At 41.2% G+C, this 17,115-nt stretch overlaps 1 protein-coding gene across 3 annotated transcripts in view; it reads right to left on the bottom strand.

Moving 5' to 3' along the window:
* LOC140359607 (dedicator of cytokinesis protein 9-like) overlaps positions 1–17,115 on the bottom strand; it is a 58,922-nt gene that overhangs the window by 6,022 nt on the left and 35,785 nt on the right. For 2 of the 3 annotated variants that reach the window (XM_072444627.1, XM_072444626.1), the window contains exons 6-38: positions 15,903–15,998; positions 15,680–15,814; positions 13,314–13,488; positions 12,508–12,560; positions 11,898–11,972; positions 11,643–11,783; positions 10,626–10,835; positions 10,438–10,560; positions 10,042–10,124; positions 9,349–9,471; positions 9,147–9,226; positions 8,873–9,060; positions 8,728–8,793; positions 8,563–8,655; positions 8,359–8,482; positions 8,155–8,270; positions 8,001–8,087; positions 7,831–7,920; positions 7,021–7,136; positions 6,879–6,948; positions 6,679–6,804; positions 6,520–6,591; positions 6,303–6,449; positions 6,142–6,225; positions 5,955–6,066; positions 5,127–5,305; positions 4,939–5,055; positions 4,399–4,504; positions 4,194–4,327; positions 3,535–3,652; positions 1,405–1,471; positions 1,278–1,325; positions 380–516 (exon numbers count right to left, since the gene is read on the bottom strand). In XM_072444627.1, the coding sequence (XP_072300728.1) occupies positions 380–516; positions 1,278–1,325; positions 1,405–1,471; positions 3,535–3,652; positions 4,194–4,327; positions 4,399–4,504; positions 4,939–5,055; positions 5,127–5,305; positions 5,955–6,066; positions 6,142–6,225; positions 6,303–6,449; positions 6,520–6,591; positions 6,679–6,804; positions 6,879–6,948; positions 7,021–7,136; positions 7,831–7,920; positions 8,001–8,087; positions 8,155–8,270; positions 8,359–8,482; positions 8,563–8,655; positions 8,728–8,793; positions 8,873–9,060; positions 9,147–9,226; positions 9,349–9,471; positions 10,042–10,124; positions 10,438–10,560; positions 10,626–10,835; positions 11,643–11,783; positions 11,898–11,972; positions 12,508–12,560; positions 13,314–13,488; positions 15,680–15,814; positions 15,903–15,998 (3,691 nt within the window). The remainder of the gene's footprint in view (positions 1–379; positions 517–1,277; positions 1,326–1,404; positions 1,472–3,534; positions 3,653–4,193; positions 4,328–4,398; positions 4,505–4,938; positions 5,056–5,126; positions 5,306–5,954; positions 6,067–6,141; positions 6,226–6,302; positions 6,450–6,519; positions 6,592–6,678; positions 6,805–6,878; positions 6,949–7,020; positions 7,137–7,830; positions 7,921–8,000; positions 8,088–8,154; positions 8,271–8,358; positions 8,483–8,562; positions 8,656–8,727; positions 8,794–8,872; positions 9,061–9,146; positions 9,227–9,348; positions 9,472–10,041; positions 10,125–10,437; positions 10,561–10,625; positions 10,836–11,642; positions 11,784–11,897; positions 11,973–12,507; positions 12,561–13,313; positions 13,489–15,679; positions 15,815–15,902; positions 15,999–17,115) is intronic. The other variant, XM_072444628.1, reaches the window with a different exon arrangement.

Here is a 17,115-nt window from a genome sequence, read left to right as displayed (position 1 = left end):
ATATATAAAGACAAACCCATATAGTTGACACATACATATGTTTATTTCAAAAATGTAATTTATGGTCCCGTTCAGTGTGAGAAGAAAGTATTTCATGCAATTTTCCCCTGGAAGTTTTAGAACGGATGTTTGGAAAGAGTCAACTTCTAGATCATGTACATCTTTTAACAAATTAAATAAATACATCAAAGATATGTTTTTTATTACACAATATTAATCAGTGGACAACATAATAAAGTCCTTCAGAATTTCTACCCATGATCGGACATAAAATGAAAACCGAGGTAATGTCACTGAGAAGCATAAGCAGCCTGAAGAGTTTATGTTGACAAAAGTGGCTACAAATACCATTTGATGGCCCCTTGAATGGCACACTTACTGTGGTTAAATGTGTGTGAGTTATCCAGGCTGCTGAGCTGCTGTAAGCGGGCATGCATCATTCCTGCCCTGTTACGGGACACAGGCAAAGTCTGAGACTTCCGCTCATGAGCCACAGGTCCTGCCCCATCCTGGTTCCTGAAGAGGCAACAACACAATGTCAGATGAATGATAATCAGCCTTCAACAGAGCCGTTAGTATGTTAGAGCATCAACGAGAGAGTTCTGGCAGCTCCACAGAGGAACAGAATTGAATTGGTGCAGAATGTCAAGCAAATTAAAAAAAAAAGTGCCCAGAGCATCACATCAAGACTTAATATTCAGACCATGCATGTTGGTAAAACAGGCAGAGGCTAAAAAAGGTACACATGCAAAAGCACTTTAAGAATGTGAGTTCCACCTTTGTTCTTACCCAGGCAGGAGAGGGCAGGAGCCAGGCTTATTCATTATGTTAAACTTGTCAGCATTCAAGTGAACAGAAGTAGAGACAGTAGTGGGAGGTTAGAAATACCCACAACCCTCAGAGACTCTAGGCCAAGATCTTCAAAGATTTCCCTTAATGCAGTATGTATTTACATAAAAGCACTTTAGGAATCTTATCAGTGCCTCCACTGGTTAATGGAATCTACTTTAAAATGTAGTGTAGCTCCACCTAGTGGCAAATAATTTCCCAACCTCTGGGTAATCAGACGGATATGATTTTAAAAAATATGAATATATCTCTGATTTTGAAACCCTTGTTTTTGTCTGTTGTGTTTTGAATGTGGTTATTTTGAGCTTGGAAATTGTTGTAATTCATATGACAACCAATAAACATTTGAGTGTTCTTTGTACAGAAATAATAACAATAATAAACAATACAATATCCTTTATTTCATAGAAAATGTTGGTCTACATTACCTTGCTATGTATCGCTTCCCCATATATCTGAACTGATGAAGGCATATTCTAAAAGGAAACAAAATAAAACACGTTATACATGACAGCTATACATTACTATCTACATACTACATAAGCATCGACTCACTCTAACAAGGAGAAGAAGTCCATAAGTTCAGCAGAAGAAGCTTTGTTCCAGTATGTGAACAGAGCATCTGAAACAGATTGTGGTTTACTTAACAATGGCATCAAATACATCAAGATGCTCAGGTCTCTGCACTGCCCCCTGTGGCTCAGAGAATAGACTTTAAAGCAGCTCTGCTTGTGTATGAGTCTCTCCATGACCTAGCACCAAAGTTAGTGCCATATGAACCATCTCGGATTCTGAGGACCTCAGGGACCAGCCTCCTGCTGGTGCCAGAGTCAGGACTAAACATGGACCGGCCTCCTGCTGGTGCCAGAGTCAGGACTAAACATGGACCGGCCTCCTGCTGGTGCCAGAGTCAGGACTAAACATGGAGCGGCCTCCTGCTGGTGCCAGAGTCAGGACTAAACATGGAGCGGCCTCCTGCTGGTGCCCAGAGTCAGGACTAAACATGGAGCGGCCTCCTGCTGGTGCCAGAGTCAGGACTAAACTTGGACCGGCCTCCTGCTGGTGCCCAGAGTCAGGACTAAACATGGAGCGGCCTCCTGCTGGTGCCCAGAGTCAGGACTAAACATGGAGCGGCCTCCTGCTGGTGCCAGAGTCAGGACTAAACATGGACCGGCCTCCTGCTGGTGCCAGAGTCAGGACTAAACATGGACCGGCCTCCTGCTGGTGCCAGAGTCAGGACTAAACATGGAGCGGCCTCCTGCTGGTGCCAGAGTCAGGACTAAACATGGACCGGCCTCCTGCTGGTGCCCAGAGTCAGGACTAAACATGGACCGGCCTCCTGCTGGTGCCCAGAGTCAGGACTAAACATGGAGCGGCCTCCTGCTGGTGCCCAGAGTCAGGACTAAACATGGAGCGGCCTCCTGCTGGTGCCAGAGTCAGGACTAAACATGGAGCGGCCTCCTGCTGGTGCCAGAGTCAGGACTAAACATGGACCGGCCTCCTGCTGGTGCCAGAGTCAGGACTAAACATGGACCGGCCTCCTGCTGGTGCCAGAGTCAGGACTAAACATGGAGCGGCCTCCTGCTGGTGCCAGAGTCAGGACTAAACATGGAGCGGCCTCCTGCTGGTGCCCAGAGTCAGGACTAAACATGGAGCGGCCTCCTGCTGGTGCCAGAGTCAGGACTAAACATGGACCGGCCTCCTGCTGGTGCCCAGAGTCAGGACTAAACATGGACCGGCCTCCTGCTGGTGCCCAGAGTCAGGACTAAACATGGAGCGGCCTCCTGCTGGTGCCCAGAGTCAGGACTAAACATGGAGCGGCCTCCTGCTGGTGCCAGAGTCAGGACTAAACATGGACCGGCCTCCTGCTGGTGCCAGAGTCAGGACTAAACATGGACCGGCCTCCTGCTGGTGCCAGAGTCAGGACTAAACATGGACCGGCCTCCTGCTGGTGCCAGAGTCAGGACTAAACATGGACCGGCCTCCTGCTGGTGCCCAGAGTCAGGACTAAACATGGAGCGGCCTCCTGCTGGTGCCAGAGTCAGGACTAAACATGGACCGGCCTCCTGCTGGTGCCAGAGTCAGGACTAAACATGGACCAGCCTCCTGCTGGTGCCAGAGTCAGGACTAAACATGGAGCGGCCTCCGGCTGGTGCCAGAGTCAGGACTAAACATGGACCGGCCTCCTGCTGGTGCCAGAGTCAGGACTAAACATGGACCGGCCTCCTGCTGGTGCCAGAGTCAGGACTAAACATGGACCGGCCTCCTGCTGGTGCCAGAGTCAGGACTAAACAGGGACCGGCCTCCTGCTGGTGCCAGAGTCAGGACTAAACATGGACCGGCCTCCTGCAGGTGCCAGAGTCAGAACTAAACATGGACCGGCCTCCTGCTGGTGCCAGAGTCAGAACTAAACATGGGGAATCTGCATTTCAGTTTTATGGAGATAAATGTGAGACAGGCCTCTACTCTAGCTATGTTCAAATCTCAGTCATATGCACAGTTTAGTTGTGCATATGACGGACAGGATTTTCTTTGCACTCTTCTCTTTTATGTCTTTATTTGTTTTGTTATTTTAATTCATTTTTTCCTGTTGGGTGAAGCAATTTTAATTGCCTTGTGTACAAATTGTACTCTACAAATACACTTTCCTTGCCGAGGTGGTGTAATGTTGCCATGTGTCGTTACCTTCAGACATGCTTTTGAGCACATGCAGGAAGCACATGAGGAGGCTCTTGACCTCTGTCTGGTCCAGTTTGTCTCCTCTCAGGAGCGTGTTTCCCAGCGTGTTGGAGGTGGACTGGTTCTGCAAAATTTACCACATGCCGTCTTTGGTTAGTCATTTACAAAATTATTTTATGTTGACGCAAAACACACACCGCTTTTTTGAGAGCATGCATATCAGCATCCAGAGAATAATAGATAAAGCCTGTGTGGTTAAGTTTGGCCACAAGAGAAGAGAAGAACAAAGCCTGAAATAAACTGGACGTGAAAGGGCTTCACCCACACGCCACACAGACTTTCACACTCCCCGGTGGGACACAGAGCGAGGCTTGTACTTGAAGTGCAACGTCAGGCTGTGGTTCAGGCTCACGTGAACCAGAGAGCAGGGAGAAGTCCACAGTGACACGCTTTTTGCATTTGGAGAACATGGACTCAAACGGCCCTGCAACGTTGGGGCCAGTGACGGAGTGTCTCCGTATAAAGTTCCCCGTCTGGCGGCCATGCGGTTAACAATGACACACAAATAATAGACTTTATATTGGTGCGTTTACATTTATGTGTCTGCTCTAAACATAAACATGAATGAACAGTAAAAAGATAAATGAATGTTCCATGTGATGTACCTTGTCTAGGGAGTTGCTCTTGTCATTGCCCCTCTCTGGCAGACTGTTCCCAGAGTCAGTGCTGATGAGGGAGCCCCGGGAGTCTGCATTTCGCACCAGGTTAATGTTGGGAGTGGAAGCGGTGTGAGGTGAGGCTATCATGAGAACAGTTTTACCATTAATTTAAGAATTTAACTGAAAACTGTTTTTTTTTCTCATAGCTCACCAGAGATAGCTCCAAAAACATCTTTGTGCAAGCTGGTGTCCAAAAACGTGCTGGATCTGGGAGGGGTCATCAGAGTATTGCTGTAGAGAGGCTCTTCTTTCCCATTCTAAAACAATTGCAAACATGAAATATAGCAAATACAGTCATCTGTGGAGTAGTTACTATAGTTAGGCATAATCTGACACTGGTTATATTTGCATGCACAATAGAAATCTGATCATTATCCGTTTTCTGGAGTTATCAAATAATTGAAATGACATGTAAAACGTTAAATCGGATTTCTGTCTAGTTGTTATCGTATGTGCAGGTGCAGGAGAAAAGGAAGGAAATTTTAAAAAAAGACAAAAAAAAGAAAAAGCCACAGGTGAACAGACACATGTCACCAGTGTTTTTGAGGAACAGATTTATCTTGTGCATGTAAACACACAGCAAACATCCGATCTGATTATTATTATTATTATTATTATGTGATTATTACTGGCCATGTAAATGTACCCAAAGACAAAAGTTTTCACTTAAACCAGTAGATGGCGCCCTTACATTGTTGGAATGGTTGACTATCAAGGGGGAGACCTCTTTGACGTTAAGCCTGTTGACGCTCTCCTGAAGCAGGACAAACAGGGGGAAGTACAGAGTGGCCAGTCTGGCTTGTTGACTCTGAAACACAAAATCATCTCTTAGACAAGACCCAGAATATGACATTGTGACAATGAGGCCTCAGTAGATACCTTAGAGGTGTAGCGGTCATCAAACGTGTGCTTGATCATCAGATTCTTCAGCACATTGATAGAGATCTGACGAATTTCCCTGAACTCCTGCAGTGCGGCGCAGACCTCCCTGAGGAGCAGTCCAACCAGGAAGTGATTTTTACAGAAGTCGTCTGTCAGTGAGTAATCCAGCTGGAAATCTGCCGGGAACAGCAAGGCAATGAGGAGATTAGGAGTGGTGAGCGAGGAACCTCAGAACAAACATTACAAACTCAAACTGCAAGATATGAACAACAATAAATACACTTGATGATCATTTGTCTGATTGGTTTTCATTTTTAAACATACAAAAGGAGGTCGACTTTGCAGGTGGAGTCAGAGAGCAGTTGTTCCACATAAGCTTTGATTATTGTGGACAAAATGGGATTAGAGCTAGTGATTGGACAGACAGCTGTAAGACGCAGTATTAAATAGTATATTATAGAAAATGAAGTTCAATCTTAACCTGAAATGCATTGAAAGTGTCATAAATCAAGCAAAGATTACCAAATACACTTTCATATTTTCTTGGGTGGATTGTCATTAGAAAGATTAAGCAAAAAAGGATTATAATCGGTTTCCTCTTTGATTAAACATAGAACATATTTTGATTAGATTGACGTACGCAGCATTTTTCAGTAGCGCAGAGGCAGCGCAGCGTTCACCTACCTACTGCACTATCAGACTCCACTGTTTCGCACTGAGATAATGAGGCTAATACAGAAACACAGAAGGGCCGTGCATTCAAACACCAACAATATCGTTATCGTGTCATTTAAGATAGTAAAAGTAATAGTTGTGGCGTCTTACCTTGAAATCTCAGTATCCTTCCTTTTCCAAATGGGATGGGTAGGTTCAGTGGCACATAGTGTTCGTGGTTGCACACAACACGTAGAAACTCAAATTTGAACTCGAACAGCGTCTGCAAATTGATACATAATTTAGTGATACAACTTACAACAAAATACAATCAAGTTATTATCTATTTGAGCTTTACCTTAGGGTCTCCGGGCACAAAACAGTTCATGTAGTTGTTGATTTGCTTGAAGGTAAAGCCTCTGTCCATTAGGTTAAAGCATCTCTGTATGAAAAAGGGTCGTGTTAATGGTTATAGATTAAACTCCAAAACTATTACACTATATTTGTGTGAATTCTAACCTTGATGAAGACTGCAAGGCTGTGGTTGGCGTTTCGGGCTGCATCCAGATTGTCTTTGTATTTCTGAGTGATATGTGGCATCATCATATTGACCAGAGTCTCTACCGTGTGATGGAAAGGTGCAGAAAAACGCTGGTTTCTAGAAAGCTGAAATATAAAATGGCAAGGTTAGAGCTAATGGTCAAAACATTGAGCAGCATAAATGGGTGATACGTACCTTCACCTTACAGCTCTCAATCAAATACTGAGCCATGGACTTAACCAGTGCTTCAAAGAAATACCAGGAGTACTAAAGGACAAAACAGAATTGAATCAGTATCAAAATACATTGCATCTTAAGTGATCAAGATCATTAGATTTGGCAGAAACATTTCACCTTTAGCAGTTTGTTACTTGTGAGGAAGTCAGTGGAGGGCTTCAAGATGGCCGTCATGGCTTTGGCCAGTTCCTCGTGAATTGTTCTGCTGTTGGCTGATGTGTAAGGTTCAGTTCGGAACACATACTGGAAGGCAGAACATATTTTCTTGACTATTATACATGCAATTATGTATGCTTGGAGTTGTAAAGATATTGTACCTTCACGTATGATCTCAAATAATGCTCCAAGCCTTCCTCGTGGCACTGAGCAACAATGTGAATCATGACTCTAAGGGGAAACACAAACTTAGAAACTACCTATAAATAATAACTTCACAATGATATGAAGGTGGATATTTGCCTGGTCACATTGACAGCCACGTCTTCCTGGGTGGCAGTGGTTAGCACCCGGAACAGCTGATTCAAGATGGTGGGCAGGAACTTGATCATTACAGGAGCCTCCATGGCATGTAGACTCTGATATCACAAGATAAAAGGGGACATTAATAAAGAAATCATTTAATTAGCCTGGTAATAATGGGAATTACACTCCTTCAATGCAAACAAAGAGCTTTGTGGGCTCTGACGCATGTGGAAACTAATCTAATAACAACACAGGCCTTATGCTTGAGTGGCTGGGACTGGGCAGACCCCACTGCACTGACCAGCAGTTTGACCCTCAGGACATTGTGCACAAGGATAGATTAAATTGTCTCTCAACTTTAATTTTAATACATTTGTTGTTCCTCACCTGGTTATATTTAGATTGAACTACCTATAGAGGTTTTGATCAAATGTCAGAAAACGTTATGTTAATGTGTTAATGTGTCAAACATCCATAAATAACACTAGCAAAAAACAAATAAAAGTAAACGAAAAAGCTGTAGAACACAAAAAACTGCTAGGTCACTCCTGGTAAATACATTTAACACACTATTCTATTGTCAGACTATAGTATAGTGTAGTATTTAGCATCCTAAAATCTCCATTGGTTTAACATTAGGCCAATTGAAAATTCTCGTGCTCTATAGGGAGTGGTTTTAATAATTTAAACTAAAGGGCATTTGGGATGAAAAAATATATATATTTAGACACCTTCTTATATGGTCACTCATTTGTGGAATATAACAAAGTAGTTGAGCTGTAGTAAGAACTTATTATTTTAGTTTACCTTCAGATATTTCACTAATTGTCCTCCTGACATTGGAGAGGCAGATTTGTGGATCTGACAGTGATGAAAGAAATTATGCAAATGCTGATCCTGCAAAAAGACATATCAGTCCAGTTAATAAATGCCTGCAAATCTTTTTATATACATACATTGTTTTTGCTTTTACCAACCTGAGTGTAGACCGTGGATACTAAATGAGACACGATCCTGAACAATGATTTGCCTCCATCCACCCATTTGACCTCTGAATTTGTGTGCTATAAAACATCATATATTGTTAGAAATTGACAGATCTTTACTACTTTGACGGTTTGAGGTTTATACCTTGGCGCCCTCCTGACAGCTGAGGTATCCTGGAGGCAGGTTTGCGGCTACAGGGATGTGATTGTCGTTCATGATCACGCGGCCGTCCTTCAACAGCGGGAGCCAGGCGTAACCCACTGAAGGAGAAATGAGGAGAGATGTTTGTACACAGGAAGCAACAGCCACAGACATCGCTATTAAGACTTTCATTTACAAATGCATTACCTTGAGTTTCAACAAGTTCCCTCTTTTTGGTGCTGGCCTTGCTGTTGCTCTCACAGCTGATGTGATAAAAGGTGAAGAGCAAGTGGTGCTTCTCGTGCAGCTGAGTTGGAAGCTCAATTTTAAACTAAGCCATAAAAGACATTCAAAACATTAGTAAATCTTCCTGAAATTCATTAGACCCGAGACTCTGGGAATTTACTGCACCTCATCATAAAACTCTGGGTTTTGCTGGTGATGTAATACTGCAGCGAAGGCATTTTTGGTAAACAGAGGTCCTCCAGGGCGGCCGTAAATACACTGTGCAAAATAAGTCATATCAAGTTCCCAATTACAGTTTTGTAATTAAAATCTTGAAACGCTTTAGTCTACCTTTAGCGACACAGCATCCTCCTCGTCTGAATCTCTGAACTCGATGCAAACCGCTATATTTCTTGCCTGTAAAACAATGAATAAAATGGTTTCTGACGTTGTGAGCCGCTTGTTGAAATGATGTTGCGTTAGTAAGAAGTAATACCTTTGCAAAAGACTTCTGTCCGTCATACTTCAGGTACTTTGGGTAGATGTAGAGGTGATTGCTGTAGGTGGTGAAAGGCTGGGAACATTTAGCTAAACAGGGAGCGAACTCCTCCACTTCAAAGAAAATGGCGGCCTTCTCGCTGACATCAAACTGCTTCACAGGAATGTAGGATGAGGTAACGCAATCTAAAAACAGCAACAGGAGTCAGTTTAAATACACAGCCCACTGACAGGCCCGTCTGCGCTGAGCTGCGAAGATTTATGGAGCTTACTCGTCAAGTCAGGGGCGACACTGTCGATCGTAACATCAAGATTTCCTAGGATTACAGAGAGCTTGGCCATCTTCTCCGGCCTTAGGAATAAAGACCAAAATATCAGTTTGGATCAATGTGGAAAGAGCAGATTATAACAACCGTAGTGACATTGAGTTTCATCATTTTGATTGAAAAATATGCACAGGAGGATGTTACACACTTTCTGAAGTCGGCCAGCAGTTTGAGCATGTCTTCGTTGGACAGCTTGTTTGAGTCTTGTCTGTACAGTGCTGAGAAGCGAGCTCCTTTTTCAAGTGTTCCTGAAGCATCTTTAAACAGAGGCCTGAGAGAGACAAAAGAAAGCGTTGTAATAGTGTGAAAAGTCCAAAATTCACTAAACATATACCTAGACCATTATTATAAACACTAACACTTCAAGAGTTTCATCATTGTGAATGATTCAATAACTACTCAGGTATTATTTAATGTGATTTGAGACAACTATTGCTGTTATATTTGATCATTTAATACATGTGCAATTTTATGTTTCAAACTGCACGGTATAAAGTAAAAACATTGATCTGTACATCTAAACATTGATCATAGGCGTTTGAATGTGTGATTTTGCATTAACAAACATTAAGAGGTTTTCAATCCTATGTAGTCCCAGTATGCGTTCAGAATACAGCACTCTGATTGGACCATGAAACCAAATACGTTGCAAAATACATTTTGATTGAGGTAATCAGTATTCTGTAACTAAGTATTCTTCCAAACACGGCCTAAAATGATGAGCAAAAACTATTATAGTGTTCTAGGATGATAATTGAAAATCTGTAAGAAAATGCTGAATCTCATGCTCTTGGTTCAAAGCTCAATAAAACAGAAATAAAAGCATAACATGAAAACATACCTTGCTGCCCAGGCAAAAGGCATCCTATATTGTCCTAATCTGCCACACGCAAGCTTGGCATTTTTCAAAACCTTCTGTGCCACCTGAGGGGAGAGCGGAGATGTACTTTTATTGCTTGTATTCACAACTTTGAACAATGCTAATATTTCCCATCGACAGACACACTCTCAGCTCTGAACAAAGTGACTCACACAAAATCCATTCCACGTCTTCTCCACATGATTGAATTACTACCACCGTGCTCATAAAGGCCCAAGAAGAAAATGTTCTCAGCCAAAGTCAATGTTTGTTTTGAGTGTGCGAGTGGTCAGCACAGGAGCGATTATCAGTGTATAATGTGGAGTTATGCTGGAGTATGCTGAGACGGGTTATGTAAAGAGTTTGGTCGGCCTGTACCTTTGTGGAGTCTGAATTTTTCATGTAGGGCTCTGCGCAGTGGTTGATTCCCCCTTGAAGAACTTTCTCTATTCTTGCTACTAAGAAGATGTCTGGATGAGGGCATGTTACTGAAAAGACTCCCTGAGAAGAAACAACATCGTATTTAGATATGAGTTTGGAAAGTTGAAATAACATTTGCTGCTCACTTGTCTGGGGTACTGCAGGACTGTCTCTGGCACTCCGTGGACAAGCCGGACCTCAGTGTGGACGTCTCCTCCGCCGTTGATGTACTGACTGGTGTTACTGGGTAGCATCCCTCGCACAGACGGGTGATTCAAGTCCACATGGAAGTCGGACGAGATCTTTCGGCCATTTTGGATGTCAAATAAGGACAAGGTGATGAAGAAAGGCTCCACCTGACAAAGAAAACATCAATAAATAAATCAATAAATAAATAGTAGTATTATAGGATTAAGCTGCTGGTGCTGATAATAAAATTGCTTTTAGGGACATTGACTGATACGGCACCTATTGTACAGTACATGATAGAAAGGTTATTTTTTTAGCTATTTTGTTAACTTTGTGGTTATTGTAGTGGCACAAAGAGGTTTTGATATTTTTCTGTAGCAAATATATTCTACTGCAACATTTGTTATCGTGACAGGCCTCTCCCTATGATTCAAGATTATACAACTGATTACACTGATTCACAGAAACTATGCAGTTTTAGTAATATCCTAATTACAGTTTTCTTATTACTGCCTATATAAAAATAACTAGAACATGTAAATTAGATTCCTTACTGGTTTGTAAAGAATACTTTTAGAGGCTAATTTGACATGTCATACTGAACACTGAATGAAAATATAAATGAATACAAATACTGTGTATCAGTTGTCCAATTGTTTTGTTTGTAAAGTTATAAGGCAGTTAAGGGATCATGTTGGTGGACAGAGCTGCTCCTGCACGATCCACCTCAGTAGCTCTGTGTTTTGTTAACGTCTGGGTGCCACGTTATTGTTTTTGTGGAAACTGTTAAACCCTTTAATTCAGGACGACAGCAGGATATCAACATCCATTGTACCGACTCTAATGCTAAACATGCACTGTGGTCGCCATGACAGCACATCCCATCACTTCCTCGCTCACCAGTCCATCCGGCCACAATGAATAACCAGCACTTCTGTCTTAATCAAGTGTCTCATTTTATTTGAGTGTCTCACATTGGTGGTGGGGCCTTCCTCGTTCTCAGCCACACAGCTTTGCAGATTAAAGGCGAGGTCATTGCAGTTCACCAGGAGGCGCTTGACAAACTTCTCCTCAAACTGCTTCACATCCGGCTCTATTCCTGAGAAATCTAGTTTCTGCAAGTAAAGAATTACAAGTTACATCCAGCTGCAGAGTAAAGGTAACTAGTAAGTGATGAGTTGACCAATAGAATACGTTTACTTTTCTAGCTCGGTCTAACTCGATCATACCTGTGTGTCTGGATCCAGTGTGAAAAGCTTCAACCGCGTCTCGTTCCGCAGCCTAGTCTCGATGTCTCTGGAGCTCTGCAGGAGAAGAAAATATTCCCTTAAATCAGAGTGGAAGACATCATTTTCCTCCTCTGAATTTATCATTCGAACTTTATTTTCTATAAAAGTGATGTTATGCAGCCACGGGGGGCCTCGAGTCAGGGGATACTGGCACAGAGAGTCCTCCCACATTTACATTTAGATTTACCATTGAGTAAACGACCTGCCTTGTAATGTGGGATAAAATATGGAGGCATTTCAGGTAAATAAATCATTTTTAGTGTTATAGTGAGGTACTGAATGACGTGCACTCGATATATATGGGTTCAGCAGAGTCAATTAAATCACGATTATCCGGAAAGGCGTCTGGCACGATAAATCTAACATCATTTTTATATTGTTTTATTATTTATTTGCACAATTGGCTACAACTCGATGCTAAAAGGTGTGAGACGAATTTCAAATACACTACGTAAACCTGGTTATGTAACGATGATCTCCGTCTCATCTTCGCAAATTAAGTGAAAATGAAACTATCCAAACAAAGTGGACGGTTTTGACGCAGACCCACCTGAAAGCTGTCCATGCTGCCAGAGGAACTGTCAGACTTGCCAAGATCATCATCTGGAAGCAATGCAAGCAGATGAAGACACAAACACGAAGTTATGGCAGGACATCAGCCACGTACAGTAGATTCCTTAATCATCTGGTGACGGTTTAATGTTGTATATACACTGGTATTTTATGCACGGTAAATATAAGATCCTATATTGCGAGATTAATGAACCAGCTCCAGCGCAGTTTACACCCAGCAGATGGAGCAGGCTGGGTGAAACGCCTGGGTGGTCTGGTAACACTTCACAATACAAAAGTACGTCAAAACTTAACTAATTAGTGTGAATGAAGAGCTCCTTAACAAAAACAACACTAATCCCAGCAAAGGGCAGAGATTTGCGCAGTGTTAACTCATGTTTAAATACACAATATATAAGGACATTTCCCACTTTTAGGTTAAATATGAAATGCAGTTGTGTAATATATGATGCTCCATTAAGCGCTACACAGCAGACTTCAGAGATCATGACAAACAATATTGCCAGGACAGCATATTTTTGATATATTTGACGAAGAATAATTTTCTGAAATAAAACACAACTTAGAAAATATGGAACTAATACAATCATGCAAAAGTAAAAGCAAAGAAAAATGAAGTTAAGGCCTGATAATACAGCAGTTTTGCACTTTCTCTGACCCATTGGAGTTTGTTTATTTGAGTTTATCTCGCCGGTACTGAATGTTTTGATTACATGCATGCACATCCAAACCAAAAACAGTTTGGCTTAGAGTTGTCAGAACCTAAACTGTCCGGACACACACCGTCATGGACCTCCCCGTTCCTCTTCTCCTGCATGGCGATCTCAAAGCTGCTGTGGAGGATCTTGTTGAGCGTGCTGATCCACTCCTCCATCTCTCCCTCGCTGTCCGCCGCCAACAGGTACGTGCTCTTATCCTGCATCTTCAGCTCGAAGGCGAACCTCTTGACTTTGATATTCTGAGGAGAGGAAAGGAGACTGTTGGTTTTTATTTAAAATACACAGAGGGATATGAGACAAAATACCAAATCTGTGTTTTTGTTTGGTTTCTGATTAAATGATAGGTGGATATTTGCTTTTGAAAGTGGGGAATCTGAGAGCAAACCTGAAGGAATTCTTGCTAAACCTCCAAAACTAATATGTAAGGAGTGCCAACATTACAAAGGTGAGTGGTTTACATTCTGTGCTGAAAAAGATAAAATAAAATATCAGTGTTAAGGACAAGTTGACAGGGGCAGATAAAATAAGATTGCGCTTCTTTTTGGTGCTTTTCATTAATTCCCTGTGTAAATGTATGTCACTGATAATGTATCTTATATGTTAAAATGAAAAAATGAATAAAATGAATAATAATGATATGTATAATGAATCATTAATAATGAATAATGATAGTATAGATAGTATAGATAGTATAGATAAAATAAATAAAATAAATAAAATAAATAAAATAAATAAAATAAATAAAATAAATAAAATAAATAAAATAAAATAAATAAAATAAATAAAATAAATAAAATAAATAAAATAAATAAAAACAGGCCTGTGAGAATTAATAAATAATTAAAATATGACAAATATTAACCTTTTTGAAATTACCTTCAAATTGAAAGAAAGACGGTCACAGTAGAAATAATAGTTCACAACAGACTTTCAAGGGAGAGACTCTTAAACAAGATTTACAAACTCAACTCTTGACCCCAAACCAAGAGTAGCGATATCGCTGCACTGATCCAGCTGATTCCAGATTTTCAAACAGGTTGATAAAGTCTGAGCAAGACTTTTAGGGGAATTTGTGAGGCCTCATCATTGCCAACAGAGGGTGGATTGTTTTGCTTCGGTTTTGGCTGTGCTTTGGGCAAAATGTTCATACAGCGAGTGGGAGAGCAAGGGAGGGACAGAGCTTTTGTGGAGTAAACATTTTGAGCAACTTTAAGGCCTGTTTTGATAATGACTCAACACACAGAACACACAACAAACACAGCTACTAGAGTTGTTACAGGAGTTTTAGGCCTCTATAATGTAACATTTAGCCTATTTTAAAGTTTGATTATGACTCAAAGCATTACAATTTACCTTAGGATAGAATCGATACCTTGGCATAGATATAGATATAGATATATATATATGCTCCTTTAAAATATGTACTATGCAACTTACCACTTCCATGTAGATCTTATTACTTTGTCTATAATATTCCACAGTAGAACATTAAACTTATCTTCCAATTATTCTATTACAGGTGTTTTGAGCTTTTATTGCTTAAAAATACCTTGAAAAACATGAATTCTTATTATGAATGATGCACCATTACATATATTTTTCTTCCTTTTTTATATACAAATGTCTCTGTAAAAAACACCTTCTCTAAAAGTAAAGTTATAAGAAAAGAAAATTGCTTCCATGTGGCTTTGCTGATCATCTACTTATTACGTGACAGAGGTCTTAAACTTTAACTTTGGTGCAGTTCGAGGTTTAGTAATGAGATCATTCTAAGTCATTCCCAATTATATAAAGCAGAAAACACAACTATATATGGTATAAAAGAGGAAAGTGATCACATGACACATAGCATTTGTAATAGTTCTAGTTATAGAGGAGTTGATATACCATAACATATAGCACATCCAGCTTATTTAGTATGCTTTACACAATATATTGATTTATTAATGTACCCTTAAACTAAATCGACCACATGTACAGCACATTTGAGAGTAAAAACTGAGCAGTAGTAATAATATGAAATTCTAATTTAGGCTTAAATGCTCTATTGTTTTTGGGAACATCTCAGCCATTTGGATATGTCAGTATTTTTTCTTCCATCCATTGACATGACAGACTCATAAGTGTGCACACTAGGTTGTATGGGCTAACAGACACAACACGTGCCATTGATTGTGCGGTAAGTGCATGGAAGTGAGACCTCAGCATTCACCTTGTGCCATCAGATCAGAGTCAGCAGTATAAAGCTGGCCCGGGGCAAAAGGCAGCTCCGGTTTCAGGGAAGTATTCAGCAAGAAGCTTTGTCAAATGTTTGGCAAGTTCATTTTGTAATTAAGAAATTGCTTGAAAAAGGTGTTTATCTGCACACAATTGGATCCCCAACTTGTGATAAATATTATTATGACTTTATGATAGTATAAATCCTTTTACCTGAACAACACCCATACAGGAGTCCAGAAATATGGTTCCTTTGGGCTCTTTGGAGATTTTCTCATCCTTGTAAAAGGTGAGGTTATAGGAACCGTCTCCCAGCTGTGTTAGATGGAAATAGCGCCGCTTGAAGGACTGAAACAAATATTGAATACAGTTTAAGTGCGTCAATGCTGAAGACGTGAAATTATCTGACAATCTATCTAAGTGCTGGCTCCCTTACCCTCATAGTAACGCTGATGGCACTGTTCATATTGCCTTTGGAAAGCCAGCCATGTTTGGTGATCCCTCCTTTTTGTGACCCGAGAGAGGCTGTATCCTGTAAAAGCAAAGATCAAACTCAACATAATTAAGTTCAAAGTAACAGACACAGACAGTGGATACATTTTTAAATAAATGTCTTGGCTGAGGTTTACGACGGAGTATAAGGGCCAACCCCCCCCAAAAAAATGCGGGGCACTACGAGAATAATGTCATTAATTAATGACTTTATTCTCGTTAAATAACGAGAAAAATCTCATAATTTAAAGAGAATAAAGTCAGATACGCGGTTCACTTTCAGCACCATATTACGGCCCCCCCCTCAGTGTTGCATAATGGTACAGTCCAGTAACAGCGCTCTGTTTGGTAGGAACTGTGTATAAAGCTATGAAGCTGATCTGCACTGAGTCAAATGCATCTGTCTGGAGTCTTCATTACACAAACACACCACCAGGACGCAAATGGCACTTGGTTAAAAGTGAATACAAAAGCCCACAATAGATGTCGATCTTTATAATGCGGGCCTTTTAGACATTACAAACAATCATTGCCCCGGTGCAGTGTTCCCATGTCAGGTCCTGGACCTGTAAAATGGTGTACTCCGGTGTTGGTGCTCGCGTGTGTTGGAGCTCATGCCATGATGTATGGATGATGTATGGATGATGTATGGATGATGTATGGATGATGCGTGTGCGTAAAACATATCGCTTTTTGGCGATCCGGGCGTCAGGAGTTGACAAGGCGCAGACGGATGTTTTGTGTTCTGTGTGTTTTACTGAGTTTGTCCAAGAGATGACAAAAGGTTAGAATCCGGGCATAAAACTTAAGTGCACACAATGAGCACGTGAGAATAGTGGACAAACAACTTAGAGGAGCAGAGAATGGGTGAATATAACAGCGACGCTGCTCCACCTGTCTGCGGGCGGCTGTGGCACGGAGCACGGCTGGTGTTTGAGCCCATGATGCACTACGGGTACATCATGGAGAAAGTAAAGCGTTTATCCAACTGTCAGTGAATGATGCGTAACAGGAAAGGTGCTGCTAAACGCAGTGTCTTGTCTTGTAATCAACACACACGTAAGACATCGTTTTAAAGGCCAGGAAACACTTTAACATCTATTTCAGGCTTTTATGTAGTTCTAAACTGTCAGCTCATCCAAGCCCGTTCTTTTGCG

This window comes from Eucyclogobius newberryi, unplaced genomic scaffold (genome assembly GCF_026437365.1).
Source record: "Eucyclogobius newberryi isolate DKJ021-1_F unplaced genomic scaffold, fEucNew1.0.hap1 SCAF_14, whole genome shotgun sequence".
Classification (NCBI taxonomy): Eukaryota; Metazoa; Chordata; class Actinopteri; order Gobiiformes; family Gobiidae; genus Eucyclogobius; species Eucyclogobius newberryi.
The sequence above is the reverse complement of the archived record's forward strand: the minus strand, read 5'-3'. Positions and strand labels throughout refer to the sequence as shown.